Source organism: Phodopus roborovskii, unplaced genomic scaffold (assembly GCF_943737965.1).
Source record: "Phodopus roborovskii unplaced genomic scaffold, PHOROB, whole genome shotgun sequence".
Classification (NCBI taxonomy): Eukaryota; Metazoa; Chordata; class Mammalia; order Rodentia; family Cricetidae; genus Phodopus; species Phodopus roborovskii.
In genome coordinates, this window is record NW_026126101.1 from 62,247 (window position 1) to 73,825 (window position 11,579).

General features: G+C 38.1%; 1 protein-coding gene and 1 pseudogene across 1 annotated transcript; both read left to right on the plus strand.

Moving 5' to 3' along the window:
- Positions 1-617: 617 nt before the first annotated feature.
- Positions 618-3,606, plus strand: LOC127218433 (zinc finger protein 431). The gene is made up of 3 exons (XM_051179449.1): positions 618-788; positions 989-1,049; positions 2,176-3,606. The coding sequence occupies exons 1-3, from the start codon at positions 755-757 to the stop codon at positions 3,365-3,367; spliced, it is 1,287 nt and encodes a 428-aa protein (XP_051035406.1). The 5' UTR covers positions 618-754; the 3' UTR covers positions 3,368-3,606.
- A 365-nt stretch (positions 3,607-3,971) lies between these two features.
- LOC127218434 (akirin-1-like) lies at positions 3,972-4,631 on the plus strand (annotated as a pseudogene).
- Positions 4,632-11,579: the final 6,948 nt, after the last annotated feature.

The following is an 11,579-nucleotide window of genomic DNA, read 5'->3' on the forward strand; positions in this document are numbered from 1 at the left end:
CTTAATGATTAACCCATTTCTATTCATCTAAGTACTTCCATGTGCCTTTATCTTACTGGAGAGAGGGGTTGGCGTTCTGCTCTCTCAGTCTACCATCTTGGAACTCCTCCCTACTACTTCCTCTCTCCTCCTAGTCTCCTAGTCCCACCTATCTTGTTTTCCTATTGGCCAACAGTGCTTTGTTCATTAACCAATACAAGAAACATTTACAGAATGACAACTCCCATAATCTCTTTTCTGTCTAAAATAAAAAGAAGGGTTTTAACCTTAGCATAGCAAAATATATCACAAAACAGTTATCAAATAAGAACCACAGTCAACAATGTTTAGTCCATTAACATTTAGCAAGATTTAAATATTTTATCATCTATCCTATCTTTGTGAGTCTAAAGTCCTATATGTCTTTAGTCCTAACTAAGGGAAACTATAACCATAACTGTCTTCAACTCCTTCAAAGACCACAGAAGTATAATATATAAACTCTAGACCTCTTATTCAGTTTCCTTCTAATAAAGTAACTTGGTGATTACATTATAATATCTGTGTTGTGGAATAAGTGTGGGTAGCACCAGAATTATGTGACTATACTGTCAAAGAAGTATACATTTACAGTGTTGTCAGTATCATACTTTCTGTTGTACACATGTATGGGATATCTTAGAATGCTGTTACCTATGATGATGTGCATGTCAACTTCACTTGGGAAGAGTGGACGTTGCTGGATCCTTCCCAGAAGAAACTCTACAAAGATGTGATGCTGGAGACCTACAGGAACCTCACTGCTATAGGTAAGACTGAATTTTCTTCATGCTTTGAAATAAGGGGACAACTATTTCTAGTTTATTGATGATCTTTTGTAATTTGATTGAGAAAGAAGAAGAATGAGCTGAATAAATCAGGCATGGTTTTAAGGTACACTGAAGGTAGTAACTGAAATGTTTCACAATTTTCAATAACATAACATACATTGTCTGTTACCATATTTTAGGATACAGTTGGGAAGACCACAATATTGAAGAACATTGTCAAAGTTCTAGAAGACATTCAAGGTAATTTTCATGTGCAAGCTGATAGAAATGTGCCTCTGAAGAAATTGCATTGTGTCCTGTAAGTTTTAAACAAAAGCAACAGTGTAAATAAGCACAGCTTAAAGTACATTGATGATTATTAAATTCTCACATAATCATATACCTTAATCCCAGATGGGTGAATTACATTCTTTAAAGAAGGAAGACAAGGAAATGATGCCCCATCAGATACCACCATTTGAGTCATAGTACCATGATAACTATGCTATAGAGTTGTCAACTCATTCATTTCATACTACTCACATTTTTCTAAAGGTATACACATTGAAGAGGTGAGAAGTGTATATGTCCAAAGCCTTCTAATAAGCAAATAGTCCATAGTAAAGCTGTTGTTACTCATATACTTGTGACTGTGCTAAGTTTAGTGAGAGGTGCAATTGGAGTCAAGATTGAAAGGGCAATAGTTGTAGAGAAACCTTAATACCACAATGTATGAGAACAGAAAGTCCAAACTGTGTGAATTGAATGTGGGAACATCTTATTTGTTGTTCTTTTAGTAGGTTTACCATATTTCACTCTGGATACAAGCCATAGGAGCATAGGGATATGGGAAGATGTAACACACCTCTCTATCTGAATAATTAGAAAATATGCAGCTGTCCTCACATTGAGTATTCTTGTTCAATTTGATTCAAGTATACAAGTAATTGGTTTTGCAAGTTTCATTGTTAACACATCAACAAACTCATACTGTAGAAAATCCCTATGAGTACTAGGACTATGGAAATACTGTGTTCATCCTAGTTCACTTAGCAAATGCAGTATGACTCATAATATAGGAAAGTTTATGAATGCAGTAAGAGTGGTAAAGTTCTGAGTTTTTCTTGTTCTCTTCAAATATGTGAGAAATCTCATAGGGAAAAAAAAAGATTCTGTAAATGTAAACTACGTAATACAGGATCTTACCATCACAGGTATCTTCAAAGATGCAAAACAACCCATAATGAGTGTAAACACAGTGACAAAAACCTTAAGATCTGATTCATCTTTACAATTGGACCAAATTGTAAAATTAGTTCATATAATAGAAACATTCAACAGTATATTGAATTTTGTAAAGTGTTTACATGTTCCAATTATCCTTCAGGCTTGAAAGAAGTCAAACTGATGGAAAACCTTCGTTATGTGTTGAAACCTTTGCATATGGAAGTCATCTTCAGTGTAATGAAAGAACACATAATGGAAAGAAACCCTATGAGTGTAATCAATGTGGTAAAGCCTTTGTATGTTTTAGTCTTCTTCAAACACATAAGAAAACACATACTGGAGAGAAACCCTATGAATGTGATCAGTGTGGTAAAGCCTTTGCAAGCTACAGTAATCTTCTAAGGCATAAAAAAACTCATTCTGGAGAGAAACCTTATGAATGTGATCAGTGTGGCAAAGCCTTTGCACGTTATAGTAATCTTCTAATACATGAAAGAATGCATACTGGAGAGAAACCCTATGAATGTAATCAGTGTGGCAAAGCCTTTGCATTTCACACTTCTGTTCAATGTCATGAAAGAACACATACTGAACAGAAACCCTATGAATGTGATCAATGTGGTAAAGCCTTTTCACAACTCAGTAATCTTCAAATGCATGAAAGAACACATACTGGAGAGAAGCCCTATGAATGTCATCAATGTGGTAAAGCCTTTGCACGTCACACTCACCTTCTAATGCATGAAAGAACCCATACAGGACAGAAACCCTATAAGTGTGATCAGTGTGGTAAAGCCTTTTCACAACTTTGTAATCTTAAAGTGCATGTAATGACACTTACTGGAGAGAAACCCTATGAATGTAATCAATGTGTTAAAGCCTTTGTATGTCACAGTCATCTTCTAATACATGAAAGAATACATACTGGAGAGAAACCTTATGAATGTAATCAGTGTGGTAAAGCCTTTGCGTGTCACAGTTCTCTTCAACGCCATGAAAAAACCCATACTGGACAGAAACCCTATGAATGTATTCAATGTGGTAAAGCCTTTTCACAACTCAGTAATCTTCAAATGCATGAAAGAAAACATACTGGAGAGAAACCCTATGAATGTAATCAATGTGGTAAAGCCTTTGCACATCTCGGTCATCTTCAATGGCATGAAAGAATACATACTGGAGAGAAACCATATGAATGTAATCCGTGTGGTAAAGCCTTTGCATTTATCAATAGTCTTAAAAATCATGTGAAAAAAATCATACTGCAGAGAAACCATATATATGTAGTCAATGTGGTAAAGTTTTGTACTTTATACAGGAGTAAAACTTTTTGTATGCAATCAATCTTTTAAAGCTTTTGCATATTGTAGTAGACTTTGAGTCAGTAGTTCTGAAAAAACTAATTCTGAAACTCTTGTTACTATAAAGTATTTGGTAAGATCTTTAGCCAACACACTTGCATTAAGTTGCATAAGTGTATTCTGTAGAAGAAATTTTGACAGTGTCAACAACCTATTGAAGCATTATGATGTCTGTATTTTGTTTGTACCTGCAAACTCATGAAAACAAGCCATGTGAATATAAATGATAAGGTAACAGGTGATATTTTGTTTATGATCTAACAAGTAAAGCTTGCCTGAATATCAGAGTGCAAAGCTAGTTAGTCACACTAGTTAGCCATAGAGGCCAGGCAGTGGTGGTACAGTACAGAACCTTGCTAGATTTCTGTTTTTGTTTTTGTTTTTGTTTTTGTTTTTTTAGCTTTTTCGCTTGCATTCTTCCTTGCTCCATTTATTGTAAATATTCAATTTACCATGAAGACTATACTTTTTATTATTATTCATTAGTCAAGAATTTCATCTGGGTTGGCTTGGCTTGGGAGCAGTAACTCAGGAATTGGGTCCTGGACAGGCATTGTTACCATGTTTGTGTCTTGTCTTTGTCCCCTTCCACGTGATGGGATGCGCGGCATTAAAGAGGACCATGGAGTTCCAGGCGGTGATGCTGAGCTGAGATGCTGTGCCCCTCTGCCCGGCCCCACTCAGGGTCTTAGGTCCCCTGGTCTCCAATCCGCCACCTGTTCTGATGCAGATGCTGCTGACTAGTCTCTAACAACCTGCCATGCCCAGCAGTGAGCATTGCCTTCCAACTCATGAGCAAGTTTTTCATAACATAAAGCAAGAATATAGCCATTATCAGGGGTGGAGACATTAGATTGTTCTCAGTCAGAGTGAAGCCTGTACTTCAGAAAGCCAACCTCCCTCCTTGGCACTTATGTCACCAAGTCCTCCAGGTTCTTTCTGGATGAAGAAGGACCAGCCCACCTTTATCCTCTGACAAGTGGGAATAATATATGAGCTTCTGTTAAAAGACTATGAAGATAAGGTCTGGGAGGAATACTAGCATATCCTCAGTACCAAACTGGCAGAACGATATGAATCTTTTGGGAAATTCACACATGATCAGATTATGTGGCAATATGGACAAGGCCAAAATGCTATGCATGCCGAAGCCTTCTTGTCTATCTGGGCACCAGGTGTGACCTCCAGAGATGGTTACTGTACACTTTTTTCAACTGGTTTGATATCACATTTCAGTTCCAACTTTGCATCCTGAGAACACTGTAATGTTTCTGCACGTGCATTTACACAATTTGAAAGACCTTAAAACTTTCTTGTTGCCACAAGCATATCTTTCTTTTCTGCTCATCCACTAAACAGCTGTACCCTACTGTGATAGGTTTTCCAAAAAAAAGTACCTGGAGCAGCAGTTTAGCAAGGAATGCCTTCAGTGACACTCAACATGTGGCATTTCCCCAAGCACAGAAGTGTGTGAGAGTGCCTGTGTGTTTTAAATTTTTATTTCCTCTAGCTTATCTTCCGTGCCTGAGATTCTCTCTTCCATCTCATGAATTTTTTGGTTATGCTTGAATCTGTAGTTCCTGATTGTTTGCCCAGTATTTCCAGCATTCTTCTGTTTCTGTTTACTTTATTGTCTCTATTTCAGTTTTCAAATGTTGGACTGTTTCCTTCACCCGTTTAATTGTTTTTTCGTGGTTTTCTGTACTTCCTTTAAAAAATGTGTTCATTTCTTCCAACTTTTTTGTGTGTTTTTTCTTCTATTTCTTTAAGGGATTTTCTCACATCTTCTTTGAAGGCCTCTATGATTTTTATGACGATAATTTTTAAGTCGTTCTCTTCTGCTTCATCTGCTTTGTTGTATCCTGGTCTAGTTGATGTACATTCCATAGATTCTGGTAGTGTTATGCTTGTCTTTCTGTTGTTAGGTGTTTTCTTGTATTGCTATTTCCCCTTAGCTTCTTCCAGTAGGTGTTGGTGGGGGTCTCTCCCTCTCTCTATGGTGCTTTCCACGTGGGCTTGGGTGGGTCAGAGGTTCGATGTCTGTAGCTTTGGATGATCCAAGCACTTTAGGAGGTCTCTGCACAGGCAGGGGCCTGGTGATGGGGGTCAAAGATCAGGCTCCAGCAGAAGACTGGCCATGGGAGTCAAAGGTATGGAAGGCTGGGACTCAGGATGTTCTTTATGCTGATAGGCAGATCTAGCCTGGGCCTTGCATCTCCAGCTGAGGCCTCTTTGGCAGAGGCCCTGCAATGGGAGTCAAGGATCCAGCCTTCAGAACTCAGAATGGCCCTGTGGCGATAGGCGGATCTCTGGAAGGGGCCCAGAACTCCAGTAGAGGACTGGCAAATGGGGTTAGAGACCAGGCAGGTGGAAATTACGGGTGGTCCTGCATTGATAGGCAGGTCTAGTGTGCTCAGAGCAGCTCCAGGAAGTTCCCCAAAGGTGGCTGGATTGTTGGCTCCAGTGTGGGACAGTGGGCATGGTAGAGCACAGGGTAGGGGGAGGGCAGGCTCTTGGTGGGGATGGGGTGGTGTGTATCAAAGCTCCTAGAGCACTCTGGATAGGGACAGGACACAGAGGCAGAAAGATCTGGGGCCAACCCAGGGAGTTCCTGGGGAAGGGTGTAGGGGAGAGTCCACCTAAATTGGTCCCAGACTCACCTCTAGTCAAGACCTGGCAATGGGGTCAAAGACTGGGCTGGTACTCAGCATGTTTCCACACCAATAGGCAGATCTAGGTCAGCTGGCACTCTCCAGCTGAGGCCTCTTTAACAGAGGCCCTGTGTTGGGGGTCAATGATGCAGCCTATAAGAACTCAGAGTGGCCCTGCTGGGATAGGCAGATCTCTGGGAGGCGCCCAGAACTCCAGTAGAGGACCAGCAGTGGGGGTCAGAGACCAGGCAGGTGGAAATTACTAGTGGTCCTGCATGGATAGGCAATGATGTGTTAAAATTTTTAACTGTGCCAATTATCATTACAGGCATAAAAGAATCCATACTAGATAGAAACCCTATGAAGGTAATCAATGTGGTAAACACTTTATACAGAGCAGTGGTGCCCAAACACAACTGGAGAGAAACCCTATGAAGGTAATCAGTGTGACAAAGACTTTATACAGAACAGTGGTGTCCAAACACATACTGGACAGAAACCCTATCAATGTAATCAGTGCGGTAAAGTGTTTTCACAACACTCATCTCCAAATTCATTTTATAATTTACTACATCAGAGACAAACCCTATAAATGTAATTAATGTGGTAAAGCCTATGCATATAAGTCTTCCAGTGTAAAAAAATAAGACATGTTGGAGAGAAACCCTATCAATGTAATCAATTAGGTAAAACCTTTTAACAGGACTGTAGTCCTGTACTAGTAGAGAGAAGCCTTATGAATGCAATCAATGTGGTAAAGCGTTTGCATATCATAGTAATCTTTTTAAGTTATAAAATAACCCAACCTATAGATTAACCCTATGAATGTAATCAATGTGAGAAAGCCTTTGCATATCATAGTAACCTTCTAAGGTATAAAATAACCTGCACTGCAGAGAAACACTATGAATGTAGTCAGTGTTGGAGAGGCATTTCCCAACACACTGCTCCCCAATTTATAAAATAGCCCCCACTTGAACATAACCAATGTGGGAAAGACTTTTCACAAGAATCAACCAGTTTCATAAAAGAACCCATTGTAGAGAGAAGTCTTATGAATTTAAACATTGTAAAAGCCTATGCATGTAATGTCAGTCTTCTAATGCATAAAATAACCCACACTAGTGAAAAACCCTTTGAGTATAATCAATGTGGTAAAGCCTATGCATATAAGACTCTCCATGCATAAAATAACCCATGCTGGAAAGAAATCCTTTGAATGTAATCAGTGTGGTTAAGTGTTTTCATAACAGTCATCTCCAAATTCATACAAGAACCCACACGAGAGAGACATGCTACCAATATAATCAATGTTGTATAGCCTTTTCACAGGACAGTAGTCTCCTAACCCATAATAGAACACATTCTAAGGAGAAGCCTTATGAATGTAATCAATGTGGTAAAGCCTTTGCATATAATAGTAATCCTTTTAAGTTATAAAATAACCTACCCTGTAGAGAAACCCTATGAATGTAATCAATGTGAGAAAGCCTTTGCATATCATAGATATTTTCTAAGGTTTAAAATAACCCACACTATGAATGTAATCAATGTGGGAATGCCTTTTCAGAAGAAACAACAAATTTCATAAAAGAACACATACTAGCAAGAAGTCCTGAGAGTTTTAATCTATGTAGTAAAGCCTATGCATATAATTTAGTCTTCTAATTCATAAAATAACCCATAATGGTCAGAAACCCTATGAATGAAATCTACATGGGAAAACATTTTTTAATAGAGTCCTCCAAAATCATTAAAGAACCCATACTAGGCAGAACTCCTATTAATGTAGTCATTGTGGTAAAGCCTTTATATATATAGCACTGCTCTCCAAACACATACTAGAAAGAAACCCTATGAATATAATCAGCATTGTAAAGTGTTTTCACAACACTCATTTCCAAATTCATTTTAGAAGTCACATCAGAGAGAAACCCTATAAATGTAAATTATGTGGTAAAAACCTTTGCATATCATAATCTTTTTAAGTTATATAATAATCCACTCTTTAGAGAAACCCTATGAATGTTATCAATGTGAGAAAGCCTTTGCACATCGTAGTAATCTCCTAAGTATAAAGTAACCCACACTGGAAAGAAAACCTATGAATGTAATGAGTATGAGAAAGCCATTACCCAAGACACTGATCTCCAAATCCATAAAGTAGCCCACACTGGAGGGAAATCCTATGAATATGATCAGTGTGAGAAAGCCTTTTCACAAGAAACAACCTATTTTACAAAAGAACCCATAGTAGAGAGAAATCTTGTTAATTTTATCATAGTAATAAAGCCTATGCATATAATGTATTACTTTTTATGCTTAAAATAACCCACACTGGAGAGAAAACTTATGAGTATATCATAGTGGTAACGCCTATGCATACAAATCTGCCAGTGCATAAAATAACCATACTGAAGACTTATAGGCATATAAGTCTTCATTGTTAAAAATAATCCATGGTGGAGAAAAACCCTAAGAATTAAATGTACATGGGTAAATGGTTTTACAATACTCCTCCAAATTCATAAAGGAACCCATACTAGGCAGAACCCTTATGAATGTACTCATTGTAGTAAAGACTTTATGCATAGCAGTGCTCTCCAAACACATACTAGCACAAAACCATATGAAGGTAATCAGTTTGGTAAAGTGTTTTCACAACAGTCATCTCCAAATTCATACAAGAACAAACCCCCAAAATGTAATCAATGTGGCAAAAACTTTTCACAGGACTATAGTCTCCAAAAACATGATAGAATACTGAGATTAGCGTTATGAATGTAATGAATGTTGCAAAGCCTTTGCTTATCATAGTAATCCTTTTAAGTTATAAAATAACACACCCTTTAGAGAAACATTATGAATGTTATCAATGAGAGAAAGCCTTTGCATAGCATAGTAATCCTCTAAGGTTTAAAATAACCCATACTGCAGGGTCAGGAAAGTTTGAATGAGCTCCTATATGACCCACAAAGCACAGTGACTCTCTTTATAATGAATGGCACTTTGAATTTGATCAAACAGCATTTTAACCTGATTATTACTAGTTCCAGTGTATTGAACTATCTCTAAAACTTGAAGAGCTCTGAAAACATATCAGTATATATAATATTATCAGTATATATGAATTATTTATTAGAAGTTGAAAAACTATTGCAACAGCTTGTAACTCAACTATCTGAGCTGAAGATGAATCTGTCTGTATTACAAATTCTTTTCCATCAATAACATAAACAGCTTTTCCATTAGAAGAACCATCAGGAGAAACTAACAGCATCTTTTATAGGATTACCCCTTACAATTTTAGGAAATACAAAAGGATGTGTTAGTACAAATTGTAATGTCTATAAACTGATTATCAATTTTTTCCAAAAACTGAACAAAAGCTGATGGACCAAAAATTATAATTAGTAAAAGCTTGAAAACTCTCCCTCCCTCCTCCCAGCTCTCCCTCCCTCCTTCCCTCCCTTTTACCCTCTCTGCCCTCTCACATGCACTCTAAACACCCTCCCCTCCCATCCCCCCCACCCCAATTCCATATGTAGGGGAATGCCATCCAGTTTGGGTCATGTAGATCTGACAGGTCCTTTGAAGTAGGAACTAGGGCTTCTCTCCTGTCTCTAGATTAAGGCAGTTATCCCTCCATGGGGGATATGTTCCTAAGTCCTTTTGTGCACCAGGGATACACCCTGGCTCCACTGTCTGAGGTCTTTTAGACTGCTCAGTCCTTCTGGCTGAGACCCATATTCAGGGAGGCCTGAGTCAGTCCCATGCTGGCTTCCCAGCTATCAGTCTAGTGGCCATTAGCTCCTCCTTGTTCAGGTAAGCTGTCTCTATGTGCTTCTGCCGCATGGACTTGTCCTCTCCATCTGCTTCTGGGTTCTAGTTCTACTCAGTGTTTATGTATGGGTGTTTGCTCCTATTTTCAACAGGCATTAGTTGAGGGCTCCATGGAGAAATTAGTTGTTGATCTCACTCTCCGGGAAGGGCATTTATGATAGCCTTTCCATGGAAGCTCAAATTGTTAGTTGGGAGCAGTCTTGTAGTTCTCTCGACCTTTCTTTGTGTTCAATTTTATCTTCAAACCAATATTGGCTCCCTCTTTTATGTTCTCTGTCTCTGTCTCTGTCTCTCTCTCTCTCTCTCTCTCTCTCTCTCTCTCTTTCCTATCTTCTATTCCTAACCAGGCTCCATCTTCCTGGTCGCACATGTTTTCCTTTCCTCCCCTCATTTTCTCCTACTTCTCTCTCCATTCCTACTTCTCTCTCCATGTCTCTGTGTTCTTTATCTCTTTCTCTTTCCTTCCCCTTCCCTCCAGAAACTCACTTAAGCTCTGTCTGGCTGGCATGTTTGTCCCTCCCTCCCCAGTCATCCTTGCTTTCCATGGAATCTGCCAAGGTTCCCCTCATGCTTTATCTTAACAGTTAGGCCACAATACAACTTAGTATGTTTTTCTTTTACTTCTTTCTGGCTTCCATTCTCTCTTCTTGACAACACCTTAAGATTTTACAAGTTCAAAGCAGGAATGTCATGACATTGTGTGGTCTGTGATCTATTTCTATATCAAATAGTATTTAATTGGAGTTGAATACCTACAATGAACTTTCCTATGTTGTTACCACTCTCTTCAGCACATGATGCTTCCAACACTCTGTATTAGTTAATGCATATAAGAATATCATCTGATGTTTATGGGACAGGTTAGAGAAAAGTTCCCTTTTATCTAACACTTTGTTGTCTTTCAAGCAACTTTATCAGATAGGCATTATTATTACTGGATTTTTAGATGAAATAGTTCAATAACTTTCCCAAGCTCAGTCAATAAGAGGAAATGTAGAGTATTCAACTCTGTTTTAATCCCAAACTTTTATTATTTCAATCTATTTGCCCCATAAAGGAAAGATTATTTGTTCACAGAAACATTGAAAACTATAATCTTCTTCCTGATAAGTTTAGACTGGACATACATTCAAAAGAAAAAGGAGGAATTTTCCTACTGTTTGAAAAATTGGATTCCATTGACAGAGTTATCAATATTCTTCACTTTTTTCCAAATTTTAAAATTTAAACCTACCATGCCTATTTCCTACTCAGCCCACAAGCCATATGCTTTTATATAAGGTGGTGTTTTTTCCTTATCTCGGCCTCCATGTGACACCATATTGTTTTGAGGCCTGTGGAACTGAAGATTCACTCCTCTCTGATTTCTGGCTAAGAAATCCTATGGCACTGATAAATGTCAGTTGAAAGATGTCCTACCAGCTTCTTTCTGTTTGATCTAAATAAGCATGAAAAGGAAACAAAGCAACACTCTGAATACAATGAGTACATTACAGTACTTCTCAGAGACAGTTTATAGTGTTCAGTGTAAAAGTACAGCTTCAATTCCCCCATTAAGAAATCTTCAAATCTGATTTATTCTATATATTATTCTATTTATGACAAGCCAAAATGGAAGAAAACATTTTGTTTCCCAGAAAATCTGAAGAGTAATAAACATGAACAACCAGTTCTTGCTCATTTTCTACCACTCTAACTAAAGCAAAAAA

What these genes read in the sequence shown, in the direction of transcription:
- LOC127218433 (XM_051179449.1), top strand. Translation starts at nt 755, where the DNA reads ATGCTGGAGACCTACAGGAACCTCACTGCTATAG. An exon ending in CAGGAACCTCACTGCTATAG is followed by an intron (nt 789 to 988) that starts GTAAGACTGAAT and finishes ACCATATTTTAG; the next exon opens with GATACAGTTGGGAAGACCAC. An exon ending in AGTTCTAGAAGACATTCAAG is followed by an intron (nt 1,050 to 2,175) that starts GTAATTTTCATG and finishes ATTATCCTTCAG; the next exon opens with GCTTGAAAGAAGTCAAACTG.